The 21,208-nt window shown below is 39.8% G+C and overlaps 1 protein-coding gene across 1 annotated transcript in view; it reads right to left on the bottom strand.

The window, feature by feature from the left end:
- Nucleotides 1-21,208, bottom strand: part of MED13L (mediator complex subunit 13-like) — a 367,925-nt gene that overhangs the window by 56,151 nt on the left and 290,566 nt on the right. Inside the window, exons 5-8 of the mRNA XM_006865509.1 lie at nt 10,757-10,902; nt 5,865-6,059; nt 5,282-5,470; nt 938-1,103 (exon numbers count right to left, since the gene is read on the bottom strand). Of these exons, the coding sequence (XP_006865571.1) occupies nt 938-1,103; nt 5,282-5,470; nt 5,865-6,059; nt 10,757-10,902 (696 nt within the window). The remainder of the gene's footprint in view (nt 1-937; nt 1,104-5,281; nt 5,471-5,864; nt 6,060-10,756; nt 10,903-21,208) is intronic.

Below are 21,208 nucleotides of genomic sequence, written 5' to 3'. Positions count from 1 at the left end.
TACAGGTTTTAACTCTGTACTTAAAAGTGCAAATAGTAGTTCACTTATGTAGTACTTGTTTAATTTCTGAATGAGCAGTTATATGAGTAGTTATTGATGAGGGTGTCCATAGGCATTCTGTTTCAGAGACTCGAGACTCTGGATTGGTTTACCTATATCCGTCAAAAGTGGACATTTTGCTTTATTGTAAATATATAATCACCACACAGTAAAATGCCCTGATGATATGTTTAGATAAGGTCTTGATGACTTTTGTGATCATTTTCATTTAGACAATTAAAATAATCACAAGCAGTCAGTTCTTAGAATTAATCCTCCCCTATTCCAAAAAGAAGTGAAGGAAGAAAAGAAAAATGAAATGAGATAGGAAGAAAGTGAGGGGAGTGGGGTTTGAGGGGAAGGAGAGTTAAGTTGATTGGTGGAGAAGTATCATTGCCCCCAAACCTACAGACTGAAGCACAGCAGCTATAACACACACCCCCTTTAATAGTCCTCAGCTCAGTTCAGATTCTCAAATGCAATGCAAAGAGAGTAAAAAAGAACAAGTTACAAAGGATGTTTTTCTCTCTGTTTTTGGGAAATTCTCACAAATGGGAACACAAAGGAAAACTGAAACTGTATGGACCCTTAGGGTGAAGTTCTGAGCCACGCATGCTGAAAAATGTCAGACAGACATTATGCCAATCTTTAAATAATCAAGACCTTTTACAATTTAATGGATAATCAAACAGAGTAAAATAAATGTGTGTGTGTTTTTAAAAATGTTTAACATCTTTGTTTGAATTTTACTGTTACATCCTAAAAAGATCAAATCCCATTCTAATGACCTCCCAAGGTTGGTCCTACAGCAGCGCAACTTGTTGAAACCTTTATGTGCAGGAATCAAAAGGAGGGTTACTAAACCAAACCATGGTCCAGACATAAACCAAAGACATACTTGGACTGGGTTCTGTTGAGGATGCATTCCTTCCAGACTCGGTGGACCATATGATTGTGGAGTTTTGGAGGAATCTTCCCCGATCTCTTTGGACTGTGCATAGTTATCATCCCTCCCTCTTGGGAACCTAGATGGCTGACAGTACTCTGCGTACCTCCACTCTCACCTGGAAAATACAAGACAATTCAGAATGTCAGAGTTTTCTGAGCGGGGTTTCTAGCACACACACACTGCCTGCTTCTTTAACAGACATAGTATAAGTGCTAAAACTCATTCAGGTGGCTTTGACCCTGCCCCATGAAAATACCACTGGTGTGGCACTGCAGGATAAGCCCTGGACTGCACAGTTGGTTTGAACCACAAGTCACTGGTTCAAACCCACCCACCGATTCTCAGAAACCCTATACAGGGCCACCATTAGTCAGAACCGACTTGAAGGCGTTTTATAACAACAGCATACTTATGGGTATGATTTGTGTTCTTCCAAAGCCATTACTGTGATCACATCCACACCCAGAGGATGTGCAGAGACACTCTGGGTATCGAATCCAAGACCCACCCAGTCACAGTGTTAAAGATGTAAACATACATGGATTTCTGAATCCCCACATAACAATAAGCTCCAAGACAGTAGAAGAACAGTAGAGGGAGCTGTAGAACCACACACAGTGCTTTGGGTAGAATACCACAATGGCACAAAGCATTCAACAAGGTCAAATTTCAAACGTGCGTGGAACTGTTTGTCCTTATGCCTGACACTATTTATGAAAGCTGAGCACTGAAACACCGAAAGAAGTTGTCTTGACATTTTCTTTCAGAGAGTTATGAATTCACTGCTTTCTCTCTACTAACTCTTCTTAGTTTTTCCAAATACAGTTGGTATACACTCCATCCCTCCCTTTCCACTCTGCCCACTCTGCTTGTTCATAATACTGACTGCGATGCGTATTTACTAAAGTTAATTGCCGGGGTCCTGCTGGGGCACTGTAAGACAAGCATTGGACTGCTAACCAATAAACAGTTCAAACCAGGAGCAGTTCTGGTCCTCAGAAACCCTATACAGGGTCTCCATGAGTTATAAAGGACTCAATGGTATTTAATAACAACAAAAACAAAGTCAATTGCCAAGGAGCCCTGGTGGTGTAGTGGGTTACAAGTCAGGCTGCTAACTACAAGATCAGCAGTTCAAACCTACAATCCATTCCATAAGAAAAAGAGGAGATTATATCGCTCCTCTAAACGAGCTCTGGTAGCGTAGTGGTTACGAATCGGGCTGTGAACCTTAAGGTAAGCGGTTCGAAACTACCAGCTGCTCCACGGGAGAAAGATGAGGCTTTCTACTCCCGTAAAAATTTACACCCTCAAAAACCCTGTACAGGGTCACTATGGGTCAGAACTGACTCAACGGCACTTAACAACAACAACAATGATTTACAGCCCCGGAAAACCTACACAGACACAGGGTCACCATGAGTCAGAACCTATAATCACCATCACCACTATTCATTGCATCTATTTAATAACAGTAGCTCTGTTTTACTCTCAGTAGAGCTATGCTGCACAACATCCTCTCAGAAGTGATCAATTTTAAGCACTGTGGAAAACCGCCACTCTGCTCTGGCAAATAAAGAAGAAACATTATGTCAAAATGTAAATATTTTTGCTATCAAGTCAAGAAAAATCCCAAAAACTCCTGTTTAGTAGAAGTGAAACGATCCTATTCCCCAGAAAAGTATCATTGTATTACAAATGAGATCAATTACAGGAGACAAAATAGTTACTCTTTCATTGCCAGGTTTTCTTTTTAAATTTTTATTACTTGATTCATGGTATAAAATAATTTATTTCAATTTGACAATTGTGGTTTCAATGACTACTACAAAAATAGGCAAAGTAAAGAAAGAAATAATGACAGATAGCATAGAGCCTTCTTCACTCAAATATCCTACCATACAGCTAAAAAAAGCAAATGCCCGTGGTCTCAAGAGAGAGTCATACGGACCCAAAACGGAGGGGACTGGGAAGAACAAGGCAGAGAGACTTTTCTGATTACAGTTGGGCTACTGTGTAGTGGTTATGAATCGGGCTGCTAACCTCAGGGTCAGCAGTTCAAAACTACCAGCTGTTCTGAGGGAGAAAGAGGAGGCTTTCTGCTCCTGTAAAGATTTACAGCCTCGCAAACACTGTGCAGGGTCGCTATGGGTCGGAACCGACTCCATGGCACGTAACAACCACCACCACAACGGCTTTCCCGAGGTCCTGGTGCCGTAGCTAACGTGCTGGACTGCAAAGTCAGTTTGAATTGCATGGCCAAGCAGTCCAACCTCAGCAGCCACTCCTTGGAAACCCTATACAGGGTGGCTATGGTTCAGAACCAATTGGAAGGCACTTAACAACAAGTGCTTCCCAGAGGATTTAATGATGTAATAAGAATGTGGCTGGTGCTACATGGAATTAAAGAGGGCTTGTAGTCATGCTGTGATAGGTATGTGGAATGCCATTACCCCAATTATCTCCACATAAGGACAGGAATGCCCCTATCTGACTAAGGCCTGATTTCACCAAAACTAGCTTGACCTGTGTTCCCCCATACCCGCTACCCAGCCTGATCATTTTTAGAAGGTACAGAAATCCACTGTACCCCAACATCTAGGAAATGTGCCAGTGCTGGGCATTAGCCAACTGTAAGTGACAAGGCTGATCTGGATTCACTTGGCATTAAGGGTCCTAAACTATAATCCGACAGGCTCAGATGTCAAAACTGGGGCAAAAGAATTTAACTACAAAGATGCCAGCTGATTTTACTTAGCGCTGAGGCTGTGTCAAGAGGTTTACCCAGGGCCTAGCACAAGCTACACACTGTGTTTAAGGGGAAGGAATTAGCTGATGTATAATTATGGCATCTACATTGAAACCCACTATAAATAAAAACTCGTTTCTTGAATTGTGAATTTTTGAGTTTGGATCAGAGCACATAGCAGATCAGCAAAACAAAACAAACAAAAAAAAAACATTCAAATTACACAGATAACAACTTAAAATTTCATTTTAAGTATTAAAAATCCAAACTTTTATATAAAATGTGATTTAAACTATTCAAAAGAATATCGACAATTCTAGTCTTTTTATTCATTCATCAATGATGACTGCTATAAGCAAGAAGCTTAATCTACAGGACTCCTGGACCCCTGTGAACCAAGCCTCCACTAACTGGAGACCAGAACAACTAGATGGTACCCAGCTACCAATTCTGATTAGGATCAAAATAGAAGCTCTGGGGCAGAGTGGGAGAAAAATGTAAAAAACAAAACCCCTCAAAATCATAATAAAGAACAGACTTAGTAGTCTGATAAGGAACTGTGACCTTTTGACACACTTCCAACTTGGAAGTGAACCTTCCACCGGGATCACCTTCAGTCAAACAACAGACAAGACTTGTAACACCTACATGGAATAGATCTATGAACAGTCAATCAATCAAGACCAAAAGGTCAGCATTTGCTCACAAATAAAGTTCAGAGTCAGGGAAGAGCAAGAAAGATGGACCAAAAGAAAATGTGGAACCCAGGGAGGAAGTGGAGAGATTTTTAAAGTCTAGCAGACAAAACTTTACTCTGATTTGTTGTTGTTAAATGCAATCAAAGTTGGTTCCGACCCATAGAGACCCTGTATAGGGTTTCCAAGTAGTGACCGGTGAGCGTGAACCACCAACCTTGCAGCTTTGCGGTCTGGCACATTAACCCATAGCGCCACACCTGTTAGTTCACATGAAATGCCTGGAAATAATCTCATTTTGATTTAGCTCTGATGATTACCCTTTTCTTACTGACCACAATGCCAATGAAAATGAGTTCTTAAAAAAAAAAAAAAAAAAGTCAGGATTGGAAATAAAACACTTAACAGCAATTAATATTTACTATTAATGCAATGATGACTGACAAGACAACGCATTTATCCCAGGCTCACGGGTACTAGTGTAACACACTCTGATATAATAAGAACAGCGTCATCCCAGACGTGTCCCGGGCCAGCAGTGGTCATTCTGTTTTCCATGTGCAGGAAAGGCAACAATCTATAAGCAGTCACCTGCCTCTGTGTATAAAGGGGTAGGATGGACATAAGAGGAATAATTAAATTGTTCAACTAGGGCAGAAACTAATGTGGGCACAATTAAAATTCTGAAGCACACAAGCTGTTAAAAAAACATCTTTCTCTATTTTGTAAAATCCACATTTACTCTACCTCTATTATGTCTCATAAGGAATTTTTCACCTATTCCCTAACAAGAGAATGACATGACTTGGCAAGATCTCTTCTACCCAGGACATCCTGCATTATACTCACCTATGAGAACCTGCTCTGGAGAGGTGGGAGGGGTCAGGGGCATCCCACAGTTACTTGGGTCCTTCACACTTCCAAGTCCCTGCTGCCCAACTATAATATGGCCTCCAGCACTGGTGACACTCTGAGGAACCGGGATGTCGTTCTGAGAGATCAAAACAAAAGCTGAAGGATAAACCATCCGGACACCACCTGTTAGGAGCGAGCACAAGGAAAGAACAAGGTATTATTAGCCGAGAGTATACACAAGACTGCAAGCTTTGTGACACCAGTGGTCAAAGCTCAAGCCAATGGCAATAATGAGGTACTCGTGAAGTACTGCCCAAAGCGACAGTTTCATCCTTTCATGACTGAACAGGTGTGTAAATGCATGCTCCAACACTGTAACAGCATTTGGAATATTGGAAACATTGGTGCTTTAGGCAAAATAAGTACTCAACATATTACACACTATGTCAAGAGATTTAAAAAAGAAGGGGAAAATTATAGAGCTTGTTTCTGGTGAATCTGAATGATTACCTTTTAAAATTAAGGATGATCAAGAGGATAGAAAAAAAATTGTTCAGGCAAAATTGTTTTCTCTTACCAACAATTACTTCGACTGCCACAGGGAAATCATCGTCATAGCCCAACTCCTCTTCCTCTTTCAGTGCCTCTTTCTTTTTCAGCACCATTGGGTAGAAATACTGCCATTCCTCGATCAACTTCCGGGTGGCTGGGTCTGACATCTTGTATGCTTGGCCTGTCAGCGTGCCATTTAAGCCGTAAGGACTCACAAGTACTATGGGAGGTGGGAGTGAGGAAAAAAAAGTTAGAGATCAGAGTAATCATTGCTACTAACGTCTAACACTATGGTGGTGGTGATGTGCCAGGGTAGTCTATATCTGATGGCAATTTAGGTTAAAGTACAACAACCCTTAATATGAAACCAGTGTCAAAAAGTTCATGGAAAAGCTTCCATATTTTTCAATTCTAGTTTTCTACTTTTTAAAGTCCTTTGTATGTTGCTATTAATTTCCTAGTCCCACCTCCCCATTTTTTCCTCTACCTAGCCTGGTTTGAACCACATGGTCAGCTATACAAACCCACCAGCTAGCTGCTCCTTGGAAGCCCTATAACAGGATTGCCATGGGTCGGAACTGACTCAGAGGCCCTTAATAACAAGCAGCCTGGAGAGGCACTGTAGGATAAGCATTAAACCACAAGGTCACTTTGAACTACAGCAGCAGCAGCTTGTTTGTCTACAAGGTCGTTAGGGTTTGGAACTGACTCCATGGCACTTAACAACAACAAGCCTTAGTATTATGCAAGGCCTTGTCCAATGGCATTTGGGAATGGGACTTTATTTGATAGTGGTGGAGGGTGGGCAGGAGTAAGGAGTAAGGGTTAGTATTGGGACTATGGCAAGGCATAGGAAGGATTTCACTTAGCGTTGGGATACATTTAGGAACTAAGGCTTGGTCTAGTTTTTAGGGTTACAGTTAAACCTATCTGATTTCCACTTCATTTAGAAGTTCTGTAATTACATTATTCCCTTTTTATTTTATGTTTTGTTGTTGTTGTTGTTGTTATTGCAACTGTGTCTCTGGTTCTCTATTTGTGCCCTTATTTTTCTGTTTTACTTTGTTAGTCTCAGGTGTGCTTCTGTTGGTGCTCTGTCCAAAGAACTCCCTTTAGTATTTTTTGTAGGGTTGGTCTGGTTTTTGAAAATTCTTTTAATTTCTGTTTACCTGCAAATGACCTTGTTTCACCATCTTATTTGATAGAATCTGAATGATTACCTTTTAAAATTATACTGCAAATATGATGCTTAGTTGGCAGCTTTTTTTCTTTCAGGGTTTTATATATGTTATTCCATTGTCTTCTTGCCTGAACAGTTTCTGCTAAGTCAGAGCCTATTTTATGACTTTAATCCTTCTTTGCACGTAAATTTTGTTTTTCCTGAACTGCTCTCAGGATTCTTTTCTTGTCTTTGCTTTGATATGCTTGATTACAATGTCTTGGTTTTTTTCTTTTGAGGTCTACTTTGTAGTTTGTTCAACTTCTTGAGTGGATGGCTATCTTCATGTCTTTCATAATGCGAATTTACATTTTCTCCCAACAACCCTTGTACAGCATTCTCTGTGGGGCTTTCTGCCTCTTCCTGTTCTGGATTTCCAATTGCACTTAAGTTATTCCTCTTGATAAGTGTCCCACATAAATTTTAGACTTTCTTCTGATTTATTTTGTTCTTTTTTCTGATTCTTCCTCAAGCAGAAGAATATTGGAGAGATTTTTCTTCAAAGTCAGTATTCCAGCCTTCCATCATTAATTCTACTCCTTGCCTTTTTAGTGTATTATCTATTTCTGAAGTCTTAGTGTTAATCTTCTAGTTTTCTAACTGCTGGTTTTGGTTTCCATTTTTTATTTTCTCAGCTCATATCCTGAAATTCTCTACAGCATTTTCTGTTTCCTTTGATCTCATCTGCATTTTGCTTGACCGTTCTCTCAATCTGTTGAAGTTGGCTATTTAGCATTCTTTCAAATCCTTATCAGGTAGTTCTGATACTATTTCTGGTGTTGTATTTTCTGGCTGTATTATGGTCACTTGTTTGAAGCACTTTGTCTTCTTTCGTTGTGTAACTGAAATTGTCTGTTTTCTCTGAGATACTGTGCTGTGGTATTTGTATTTAACTGATGAGTTTGCATGTGTGTCCTCAGGCACTCACCCTCAGCCTCCTGGTGGATACGTGAAGAACTTAAGTATCGAGGCAGTTCCCGGTGCACTCTTTATGTGTCATAGTTCAGGGCGGATTTAGATACCTCCAGAAGCAGGAGCATGAAGCCCAGTGCCCAATCCCAAACAGAGTCAAGGCTGCACAGGAGAGACACCAACGGCCACTGGGTTGGTAAGAGCGAGGACTGGTCCCATTCTGCTGCTACCAGAAGGGCATGGGAACAAGGGAGAACTGCACTCCCTTGCCACTAGCACCCAGCCTCCTCCAGTGCCTAAAAAAAGCTCAAGATGCTACAGTTTCTGCCAGTTTTTCCTGTTTCACTGCTACTGCCCACCTTCCCCTTCCAACTGGCACTCAATCACCTATTTCTGTTCTACCCTCTGATGCTCAGGGTTCCAGGGTCACCATCTGTATCTGTTTCACTCGGTCTCTCATGTCTTTGTTGCAGAGGGTCACCTCACTGTGTCCTCCTACTCTGCCATCTTGCTGTGGGAGGTCTGGCTAACACCTTTTTAGACTGTGACTTTTTAGTCTTCTCATAATCAAATAAAAGCTGTCAGCTGCTAAAACAATAGGCTCCAACCCACCAGCCTGCAACAAAAGAAAGATGTGGCAGTATGCTTTTGTGAAGATTTACTGTCTTAGAAACTCTATGGGCAGTTTAACTCTGTTTCATAGGTTACTATGAGTCAGAATCAAACTGACAACAATGGGTTCGGTTTTGGTTTATTATACTATCAGGTAGTTGTATCAACATACAATATATAATGTATCTGTGTAATAACAGCTTACAAATTGTGAACACTGAAACTTCCATACAAAAAGAAAAACATTCAATACCTACACCCCAAAGCTTGCCTAAAAATCTGTGGTAATTAAAGAATATGATCTAAGCACATCTGCCAGCAGCAGAAAAGTCTTCATTTTGAAAGTTTAGTTATCATTTCAGTTTGAGAGGACTATTTGATGAAACAACTCACAGTAAACTCTAAGCATCCAAAGTCCTCCCGACTTCCACTTTCAGTGATTGACCTGGGCTTCATTTTCACTCAGTTAGACATAAAAATGGAGTTAACAACAGTAACAGGAAGACCTGGGCTAGTTCTTAGTGTCACTATTACAACCTTCCAAATAATGCTCTTCTGGGGATACAGGTCACTTTTACTTAATCTGGATTAAAAAAAACAACAACAACCCAACTCGACATAGTTTTTAAATGGGTGTCCTTTTTGATGCTTAAAAAAACACACAACAAAACAGCTGGATGGTTTATCGCATCAATCAAGAGAGAGAGCATTTAGACACGACACATTTCTTAGTGCGTTTCTCCTGTTCCTCAACAATTTCAATGGGATAGAGATACTGATTTTCAATCAACACAGTTAATCAAGGGCAATTTTCTTGCATTAACGCTTCTAGGAAATTCCCACACCAATTTGGGTAATTATGTTAACTGTAATTATCTATAGGCCGGCACCTGCCCTAAGTATCTAGCTCCCACCACACCAATCATGAGAAATACGCAAGGCAATGACTCACAAAATTTTCTATGATTCAAGGCATAGTGACAAACCAGTCCAATTTTAAATAAGTGGTTGGAGGGGCCTGGCATTTCTAATACTATCTTTCCCAATACAGAAGGTTTGGTAGTTGCCTGCCTTTATGATTAGTAATTTCTTTTGTTATTACCATAAATAAAAGCTTGTCAGTTTCAATAGTACTATCTACGATGAAGTCTGATAGACCTCAGCACTTTTATACTCAAGACAATGTACTAAGTTTCATAAACTTAGTATCCAGATACTGCACAACTCTCTCCAGTGAACAGCTTGAGAATTGGGTTACCTTGAATCTGATAGTATTTCAACCATAAGAACACCCCAAGAGACAGAAGAATGAAGTACACTGTTCAGAGTGAATGACAGGAGGTAGGGTGAGGGTGGTGGTTTGTCTAGGTACTAACTGTTGTTGCTGCTGTATAAGGTTTCTGAGGCAGAGGTTGCTTATCCTACAGCACCACACCACGTCTGTAATTAGGTAATAATTAGGACAATTAAGTGATAATTTACTGTTCCTTTTTACCTTAAAAAAAAAAAGAACAATAATGTTTAATTGTCTTAAGGGCAACAATCTTAACATGGAGGACAAACATTTTTATGGCAGCCTGGTAAAGCAATAAAAGTACCTTTTCAAGTTTGTTAAAGTATCAATGTTTTTTAAAATGAAATTCCAACTGACAAGCTATTTCAATCCCAAAATGTTTTTTCTTATGGTTCAACCTAACATAATCTTTAAAACCAGTTGCTCATGTTGTCACTGTTATTGCAGGTGAGTCACTTCCGACACCAAGTGACCCTATGCAAAAAACCAGAAGGAAACCCTGCCCAGCCCTGTGCCATCCTTAGTCATTTTCACGCTTGAGCTCATGCCTACTGCCACTGTGCCGCCAATTCATCTCGTTGGAGTTCTTCATCTTTTTCACTGACCTTCCTCTTTAACAAGCATGGTATCCTTCTTCAAAGACTCATACATCTTCTTTTGTTTTGAGGAAACGATTTCATTCCTCAACATTATTTCACATAAGACCAGGCAATGAGAAGCTTCAGCAAACAACAAGTAAGGTATTATTACTTACATGTACAGTGGTAGACTTTCCTTTCAGAAATGGACTTGTGCTTAGCTTTAAAATTTCATATTGTACTGTTCAAAGCAGTGGAAGGGATGAGAGCAGGGAGAGAAGGGAAGGACTCCCCAGACTCACCTTGAAATGGGGCAGGTGAAGACTGAGCCATGTGTATATGTTCTTCGTTGATCAGGTAGATTGGCTGGTGTTGGGCAATCTCCACACTTGTGCATACGTTACTTTCCCCATGAAGAAAGAATGTGAAAGCGCAGGACAAATGCTCACTAAAAAGAAAGAACGGAACACTCAACTCGACATTTTCATAGGAAATGGGTGCCATACACCAAAAATACAGCTTTTTCAACCATCCAGTAAAGCTGGCCCCTGATGATAGCAATGCCATAAACCTCTGGTTGATGCAAACAAATAACATGATGATTAACTTGTGAACAATTACACTCAAGCAAAGCTGCCAGATTAGTAAGAAAAATGTGTTCTGCAGCATTACTCTGAGCTTTGGAAAGCTACTGTGCCTCCTGTTTCATAAAATCTATCGGCCTCCTGTGCTAACTATAAACTCCAAGAAAGAGGAGCAATATTTTTCAACCTTACCAATGCCCAGCACATGGCAAGGACTCCAATATATGTTTAAGTCAAACAAATGAGAAAACATTAAAAAAAAGCTAAAAACAAAACAAAGCCCCCAAAGTGGCTCATGAACTATATAGAAAAGCAACCCCTGAGCTGAGTCTGAACTAGCTTCCAGGACATCAAATTTACAAGCTCAAAGCATGACAATAAGGTTAAAACTCTTTTATCTAAAAATAACAATTAACAACACACAACTGTCCAAAAATCCCAATATGCAACTGCTTAGGTAGTGGTTGCTGTTGTTAAGTGCTTTTGAGTCGGTTCTGATCCACAGTGTTTTTGTTCCTTTTAAAGGGTTTCCAAGAAGTGGCTGGTGTGCTTCAACCAGTGACTCTGCGAATCAAACCGACTTTGCTGGAGTCCAGCGCATTAACCCATAGCACTATACCAGGGCTCCGCTAAGGTAACAGAAAGTCTCTAAAAATGGGCTAGTAACTAACCTATTACATTTAATTTTTACAATTTCCTCCCGATTACAAACTTTCATTAAAGGACTCTACTTCTGAAAGACCCACAAGATGGACTGGCAAAGTGGCAGCAAAAAATGGGCTCAAGCACAACAATTGTGATGATGGGGCAGAACTGGGCAGTGTGATGGGGCAGAACTGGGCAGTGTTTTAGTCTGTTGTAAACAGGCTTGCTATGAGTCAGAACCAACTCCATGTCACCTAACAAAACAACTTCTGCTTTCTGGAGAACTAAAAAAATTAAAAATAATTTCAAAATTAACACAGTGGCACATTCTTTTAAAGTTGTTTGTTGTGACCCTAGGCAGCCACAGCATCTCCTTTTCTTAAGACAGCATGTAACAGAGGACACCAAAATTACTAAATACCAACAGGAAGCCACCATTGTAGCAAGCATGTCTGAGATGTGGCTTATTTTTCAAGGTTCTCTAAAATATTATAAAATATATCTAAAGTACTACTCAAGAGAATTTAATTTTGTGTGCAATATAAAGTTAGAATGCTTTATGGAAACTGAAATTAAGATGACAAAGTGTTCATTCTATGACACATAGTAAAGCATATACATTCAGCTTTCAAAGCACAGTCATGCACTGCAGAACTATATCCTGGGTACCTATACCCAGAAACGTACCATATTAAAAAGTTAAAGTACATACAATGGCTCGTAATTGCAAAGGGGTGCTACTCTGCAACACACATCAATGCATTATTATAACTACTGTGTTATTATTGCAAAGTATGTTTTTTAGTGTATTTGGAAGTGTTTTGTTTTTAAACAGAGAAATGTACAGTATATATAATATGCAAAGAAGACAAGCATTAGGTAGGAACCATGCCAAACTTTTCCAACTTACAGAACTATAGTTTTTGTGATTTCTACCACATGAATGAGTTGTTGTTGTTGAGTGCCATCAAGTAGGTTTGGACTTGCAGGACCCTGAATAGGGTTTCTGAAGAGTGGCTGATGCACAAGACTGTGCAGATGTTAAGTGTTTGTGACTGGTCCACCAAGAGAATTGGATAGCTTGCTAATAACGTAAATAAGGTACAATACACCCATTTGGGGTGGGATCATGCAAATAAAGCATATGGAACTCTAACATGAGGATTCGTGAGATTTGCCATCCTCCTTCCTAGGTTTAATATGATCCATCTAAAAAGTTGTCCAATGGATTTTGGCTGAAAGCAGAGAATATGAGAAAGATGTTTACCTGTGCTTTATTGACTACACAAAGACTTTCGATTGTGCGGATCATGACAAGCTATGGACAACAATGCAAAGCATGAGTATTCCTGAACACTTCATTGTGCTCATGAGGAATCTGTACATGGACCAAGAAACAACTGTTCGAACAGAAACATGGGAACACTGAATGGTTTAAAATTAAGAAAGGCATGTGACGGTGTTGTACTCTTTCACCATACTTATTTAACCTGTATGCTGAGCAAATAATCCAAGAAGATGGGTTATATGAAGCAAAACGTGGCATCAGGATCGTAGGAAGACTCTTTAACAACCTGTGATATGCAGATGATACAACTTTGCTTGCAAAGTGAAGAGGACTTAAAATATTTACTGATGAAGATCAAAGACCACAGCCTATGGTATGGACTGCATCTCAATGTAAAGGAAACAAAAATCCTCACCACTGAACCAATAAACAACATTCTCATCAACAGAGAAAAGATTGAAGTTGTCAAGGACTTCATTCTTCTTGATCATCTATCAACACTCATGGAAGCAGCAGTCAAGAAATCAAACGATGTATTTCCATTAAGCAAATCTGCTGCACAAGAACTTTTTAAAGCGTTAAAAAGCAAAGATGTCAGGCCTGAGGACTAAGGCGCGCCTGACCCAAGTCATGGTATTTTCAATAACCTCATATGCATGTGAAAGCTGGACAGTGAATAAGGAAGACCGTAGAAGAACTGATGCATTTGAGTTATGGTGTTGGAGGAGAATATTGAAAGTGCCATGGGCTGCCAAAAGAACAAATCTGTGTTGGAAGTGCAGCCAGAATGCTCCTTAGAGGCCAAGATGGCCAGGCTTCCTCTCTCATACTTCAGACATATTGTCAGGAGGGACTAGTCATTGGAGAAGGGTATCATGTTTGGTAAGGTGGAAGGTCATAGAAAAAGAGGAAGACCCCCAGTGAGAAGGATTGGCAAAGTGGCAGCATCAAATGGGCTCAAGCGTGGCAACAATTGTGAGGTTGGCCCAGAACCGGGCAGTGTTTCGTTCTGTATTGTATAGGGTCACTATGCGTTGATATCGACTCGATGGCACCTAACAACAACAACGAGTTAAAAACAGGGATTTCATTACTGTCATGAAAGAAGAGCTAGGAGTGGAGTGCATACTTTGGACCCTGAGATCCGTATGTGCTGAACTCCTCAATCCAGGAGACTGAAGTGTGGCAGCAGAGAAGTGGTAGCAGCAGAGGCAGCAGAATCAAGAGAATGAGAACAGTGGGCTTCCCAGCCCATGGAGCAAGAAAGCAGAGTGCCTTTTGGGAGGAGGCTTGCTGGCAGATTGGGATGCCTCAAGGCACTCAATCAAGGGAGTTAGGTTTGCTGATGCACAGAACTAAGGCTGAGCACCTTTGGGCCAGTGTAGAATGTCTTTTGGACATTTATCTACAGCACTAAAAGAGCTTTGTTAACACTTGCCAGAGCAGGGCAAAGGTAACGTGGCTGAGAGGGTGAGGACCAGAAAAGTGACATGTCTACTGGCCCAACTGAGCAGTGGTGGCCCTGATCGAAGCATTAAATCCTGTTTCCTTGGTGTTTCTGATCCTGAAACGTACATAAACTGTTAACATCCTAATAAACCTCATAATAGTGAGTACTGTCTGAGTACTGTCTGTGAGTTCTGTGTGGCCATGGAAATGGATTTTAGAAGCCAGCGAAGAAGAGAATGTCATTGGAGGGACAGTTGGCATCAGAATCAGTAAAGATGGTTGGAGGGTGGAGGCATATCTGACCTCTTCCTCAAGAATCAACCTGGGGCTGATGCTGAGTTTGGTTCTCATTCCTCACACCATTTTTTAACTTAGGAACAGAGCTTCTTCATAATCTGTGTACATAATAATATGGTGTTTGCACAATGTTCAAATCACTTAATGTTCTGTCTCACAGAACATACTGTGAATGTTAAACGATGCATCACTATATATTGAGGTGACAGAGAAATGAGATTTTACTAAAATGTGAGGTTTCATGAATAGGAAACATCAAGTCTTGAGTTTCGGCTGTTCAATATGACAAAATAAACTCAAGATGATGACTAGAAATTTCTGAGACTTTTTGAAACTTTTAAATTCAACTTTATACCATATTTCTAAGTTTCAAGGCCACAAGAAGGTAAAATGCACCTAACGTACACCAGTACAGGTATAAAACAACACTCTTGGTAAAAATGTACTGGTAAAAATAACCCATCATCATCAACACCCAACATTGCCTGACATATGCCTGATACATAACAGGATCAAAATACAGGACTGTAGATAACAAACTGGCTAATTTTCCAGCTACACAATTCAGCTGATAAGTTTGAATGGACTCATCTTAATTCATGGGGGTCTTGGCGTGGTACTGTGGGTTAATGCACTAGACTGCAAAATCAGTTTGAAGTGCAAGGTTGGCAGTTCAAGTTCATCACCCACTCTTCAGAAACCCTATATACAGTTGCTATGGGTCGGAGCCAACTCAAAGGCACTTAACAATGACAACACCACCCTAATTCATGCCACTCTCTGCTGTACTCAACATCATATTTATACACAAGCCTGTTGGAGTTACAGATGTAGAATCTAATCACAGATTATGTTCTCTATTGTGCAGACTTCCAACTATGCATGAAAACAAACACAGCCAACATTCATCTATTAACTGAATGCTGTGATAGTCTGAAGTGATTCCCAATAAAACATGCTCCTTACCCTCATGAGGGTTTTTCAAAAAGTTCGTGGAAAGAACAAATGGAAAATGGAAAGAAAATGGAAATTTTCCCCAAACTTTTTGAAGCTCTCTTGTATGTTAGCAAGAGACTGATATGAAAACACTTGTCTAAGACAAAGCCAAGCATGAATGCAAAGATCAAAGTAAAAACAAAATGCTACAGGAAGCGTACAGTGTAATGATTTCTGTAACATGAAGAATCCACATGACAACAGCAAGTTAAACCAAGATTTCAATAACTAAGAAAGAAAAGAAAATGTCTGTAAAGAGGAGATGAGGCAAAAGCTACTATGGTTTAGAGCAGGTCTTAGTTTGGGACTTCTGGTAGCATAGTGGTTGCTAATCTCAAGGTCAGCAGTTTGAAACTGCTAGCCATTCTACAGGAGAAAAGTGAGGCTTTCTGCTCCCAGTCTCGGAAACCCTATACGGTGGTCTCACTAAGAGTCAGATCCAACTCCAGGGCACACAAGGAGTACTACCACCACCTGGAGGGATGGAGGCACAAGATGGGAAGAGACAGAAAGGGAGTAAAAGTTACACCTTCAGACGCTGAAATCAGCCGAATCTAAAGAATTTAAAAAATACCAAGTTTAGAACAGAAAATTATCCCACAGATATAAAATGTCGTGACAAAACCAGATAATGTAGCAAGTTACAGTGTTAATTTAAGAGGTCATCCACAGGAGGCCAGTTTCGCTTAGTGGTTTCACTTGTCTGACCAGTTTCCTCACATGCAAAACCAGCAGTTAACACAAACCACTGAGTCCCCAGAGTCTCTCTGATACAGGAGGCCTGAGGAGGGGCCCCCAAATTTGCATTTCTTACAAATTTCTAGGATGTGGTGGCTAGCCCAGGTTCCAGTCAGGAACCTCATACTTTGAAACCATAGGACTTAATGATTCCTAAATCTCTTTCCAACTCTTAAAAAAAAAAAAAAAAAAAAAGTTTCTTTCTAAGATTATGGGAAACAAGAGAACAGGGATGACAATAGTGACTTCAGAGAGTAGAATCCCTTTGATCTAGCAACACTGATTCTAAGAATTTATCCCACAGATAAACTCATGTGTTTTAAAAATAACAAATAAAAGCTATGGTCAAAAGTCATCGGCAACAGCACTGTGTAATAGTTAAGACTCAAAACAGGCAAAGTGCCTGCCAACAGAGGACTGTGTACTGTACAATCTCTTACCAGAAAAATGGCCAAGTCTTTTACATACTAATATGGGACAACCTCCAACATAAACTGTTAGGAGAAAAAAAGCAAGACATAGTGTGAATAACATGCCCCATTTGTATAAAATGGGGAAGTGGGGAGAAAAATTCACACATACACACACACATAATTTGATTACATTGGCATAACATTCCTCTGTAGGGGTGTACTTTAAAAGCCTAATAACACTGGCTGCTTTCAGAGAGTGAAGCAGCAAGGCTAAAAGAATGAGAGAGAAAATTCATATAGACTTGATCCCTTCTGAATGTGGGGCCATATGTCACAGGGAAAATAATGCCGACAAGGTTTGAAGCAAGCCCCTGCTTCCTCTCTCTGTGTGTAGGGTGTCTGTCAACCCAACTACAGGAACACATCCTCCTGTTGGACTTGACTCTGCGTTAAAGCTTGTTGAGGGCATCCTTGATCTTGAATCCGTTATCCAACATAATGGCTATTTGATCAGCAAGCAATCAGTATCTTTATATCCATGTCATTGTTAAAATTTTTAAAACATGGTGAGAAACTCTCCTCTGAGCTACAGTCCTGTGGTCATCTCATCAGAGAAGTCACAAGTTATAAAAACACCAGTCAGTGCTGACATCCATTTACTATTTCTTATCTACAAGAGATAATCTCAAAAACTATTGCCAACTGTCTTGCTACAATGCAAATATATGACAACTATTATCTTTTTCTGATCTAGAAGTAAAATTAAGGACGGTTGATTTGAAGGCCAATCCCCCTTATTTTACACAGTAGAAAACAGAGTTAGGAAGAATCTGACTTATCCAAAGTCATTTTTAGAGACACACCAACTACAATTAGACTCAAAATTGAACCCTTTTTCTATTAAGCAGCCTATCTACAAATGGGGATATAACAACTTATATTCTAGGCTGTGGTGTGACACTATAGGAAAAGCAATGGGCTGGAAACTGCAAGGTTGGCAGTTCAAATCCACCAACCACTCTCTGAAATCCTATGCAGGGTTGAAATGAGTTGGAACTGACTGGACGGCACGCAACAGCAGCAATTTATGTTCTACAGAGGCAATCAAGGATCAGATTCGTGAAGGAATGAGAGAAAGATCAAGGACTCTGCAATACATTTAGGAGCTCTGGTAGCGTAGCAGTTACGAATTGGGCTGTGAACTTCAAGGTCAGCAGTTCGAAACTACCAGCTGTTTTGTGGGAGAAAGATGAGGCTTTCTGCTCCCGTAAAGATTTACAGCCTCAGAAGCCCTGTACAGGGTCGATATGGGTTGGAACTGACACAACGGCACTTAACAACAACAACAAACAATACAACTGCAGATATGTTACAAATGCTAGAATACAGGGTCACTATGGGTTGGAACTGACTTGACGGCACTTAACAATGACCACAACCTGATCTGGATTCTTCTCCCCATCACCTGCTCTTAACTCAAACTTTAATTAAACTCAAGTTCATCTTATTTATAGACAGTCATCATTCACTCATCAAAAAGATAACATGCCATGCTGCTGAAATCAGTCCCAGCAATAATCCTTCTGTCCTGCCACTGGCTCTAGATCACCAAGTTATTGTTAAGTGCCGTCAAGTCAGTTCTGACCCATTGCGACCCTGAACAGGGTTTCCTAGGCTGTAAGTCTTTACAGAAGCAGAAAGCCTCATCTTTCTCCCGCAGAGCAGCTAGTAGTTTCGAACTGCTGACCTTGCGGTTTGCAGCCCGATTCGTAACCACTAAGCTACCAGAGCTCCTTAGATCACGAAGTACCATCAAGTAATTACTCAGAACTCAGACCACTGCAATTGCTCTCAGTGGAACTACAGTTGGCAACTCACTCCTTTCCTATTCTCTTAGGGCACTCCACTTGGCCAGCATTCCAGGCCTTCTCAAATCTGTATATTCTCCACTCTTTACTCAATAAACCAAGTCTGATTCAGGTGGACTCTTCACTTCATCTTGACTTAACCTCTTTTTAACTGTAAACAACTCTGCAGTTATACTTATTTCATTCTTCCCTGAAGGTTGAGGGGATTTGATGTTCCTTCTTCTCTGAAGTTACTCCATACTCATCCCCACCCACTCAGAACAGTCCCTCTCTCTCCTTCCTCTTGACCATGCTACTCCCGGTGGGCTACTGTCATAACTTTCTCCCTCCACCAACTATTATCAAATAATTCAACACATAAATTTCTAAAAGAATAATAATTCTAATATCCAATAATAAAAATATAAATAAAATAGTTAGAATTTGCTCTAAGTGTTACAAAGAACTACCATACTTAAAAGAAAGGTGAAGGCTATTTCACCAAGGGAAGGGCTGGGCAGGAAAAACTTCTCTGAAACAGGGGGAGGACATTTACATCAAGACTTGGATCTTAAGGAGAAAGTGGCAAACATCATTCCAAAAGAGAATGTGGGATGTGCAAAGGCAGTGAGACAGGAGAGAATTTGGCAATTTTAAGGAAACTGCAAAGGAAGCATCACTGTGCCAATGAAGAAGATGCAGCTGGAAAAATAGGCAAATTTAACCTGATTTCATGATTATTAGAGTGGTTTGAAGAGAAAACAAAAGATTCATATTGTTGTTGTTGTTAAGTGCCGTCGAGTCGGTTCCGACCCATAGCGACCCTGTACAGGGTTTCCGAGGTACAAGCTGCTTATTAAAGACATACCTAAAACAAAATCACATTAAAACAATCAAAGCAATAAGTAGAAAATATTATATCACCTGTTTCCTAACATAGAGAAAACTAGTATGTAAATCAGTACCAATAAAGACATTTACATTAAAAAAAATTTAGTTTTATCATTGTATAATACAAAGATGACTCCAAAAAATTTTTAATAATCATGAATTTGTATGCACGTAGTCATATATTCAAGTTGCAATACAATTTTGAAATACATAAAGAAAAATGTAGAATTACAATAAGCCATTGATAAACCTACAATTACTATAGACTATTTTTCTCAGAATTTAAAAAAATAAGCAAGTAAAAAGGTACTGAAGAATACAAGAGGAAAAGGAATGCTGAAAAACATACAGGACTTGATCTGAATCTATGGAAAACTTTGGTTTCCATAAAAAGCACCCACACTCTTTCCAAGAGCACACGAAGACCTGAAAATGAACTAGGGGATAGAAAATAAGTTTAAAAATCTCAAAGAACTGAGATTGAGACCACGCATTTCCTTACCCAGTGCAAGTTAGAAGGCAATATTCAAACGCAGTAACACTAAGGTTAAAATAAAATCTCCATGTTTGGAAACTTAAACATAACAAAAGACATTACATTGGAAACTACAAAATATTTAAAATACTTAACAACAAAAGTAGTATGTTTCATAATCTGAGAGAAACAACACTCTTAAGAGAGCAATTTACATCCGTGTGTGCCTGAAAGTATGTCTTAAAATGAGAAAAACAATTCAAGTCAAAAAGTTGGGGGAATAACAATAACACCAAAATAAACTCAAAACACCCATCAAAATGAAAAGATGAAAATGATGATGAGAAGAACACACATAACCAAAAAAAGAAAAGTATTAGAAAGGGTTATCAGAGCATACTAATGGAAGACACATCACTAGACAAACTGATTTGAGACAGGGAGAGACAAGAGACTGCAAGAAGGCAAGAGCACAAATAAACAATCCTGAACAAACCAAAAGAAAAAAGAAAATTTTTTACTTAAAAGGTACTAAAAATAACTTCATGACAATAAATGTGAAGCGCATGCATAATTTTCTATAAAAACAGATGAACTTGAGACTATTTTGAAAACAATGGAGAACTCCACCTACCCACCTCAACAGCAGCTTAGGTTTACCAAAGTTTCAAGGAATAATCAATCCTTCTTATTAAGATTATTGCAGCAAATTATAAACAAGAGAAAACCTCCTATCTCTTCCCAGTAGGCCTGTGCAAAGGTAAGGTTAGTTATGAAAAGTCACCATCTTAGTACCTGTACTCTAGAATACTAAACTAAACACTATACACTGGATTCAGAGGTGATCCAGAGATCACGAACAAATGGGGATTATGGTAGAAGAGAAGTACAGACATTAAACAAATGAAGAGGGGAAATCAAACCATTCATCACACAAGAGTCATCCACTGCATTCAAATCAGTTCTGGCCTCTGGTATAATTGTTGTTGTTAGGTGCCATTGAGTAGGTACCAACTCATAGTGCACCTACGCACAACAGAACGAACACACTGCTCAGTCCTGGGCCAACCTCACAATCACTGCTACGCCTGTGCCCATGGCAGCTGACATGGTGCCAATCCATCTTGTTGG

The sequence above is a fragment of the Chrysochloris asiatica genome, unplaced genomic scaffold, assembly GCF_000296735.1.
Source record: "Chrysochloris asiatica unplaced genomic scaffold, ChrAsi1.0 scaffold00078, whole genome shotgun sequence".
NCBI classification, from domain to species: domain Eukaryota; kingdom Metazoa; phylum Chordata; class Mammalia; order Afrosoricida; family Chrysochloridae; genus Chrysochloris; species Chrysochloris asiatica.
The sequence above is the reverse complement of the archived record's forward strand: the minus strand, read 5'-3'. Positions and strand labels throughout refer to the sequence as shown.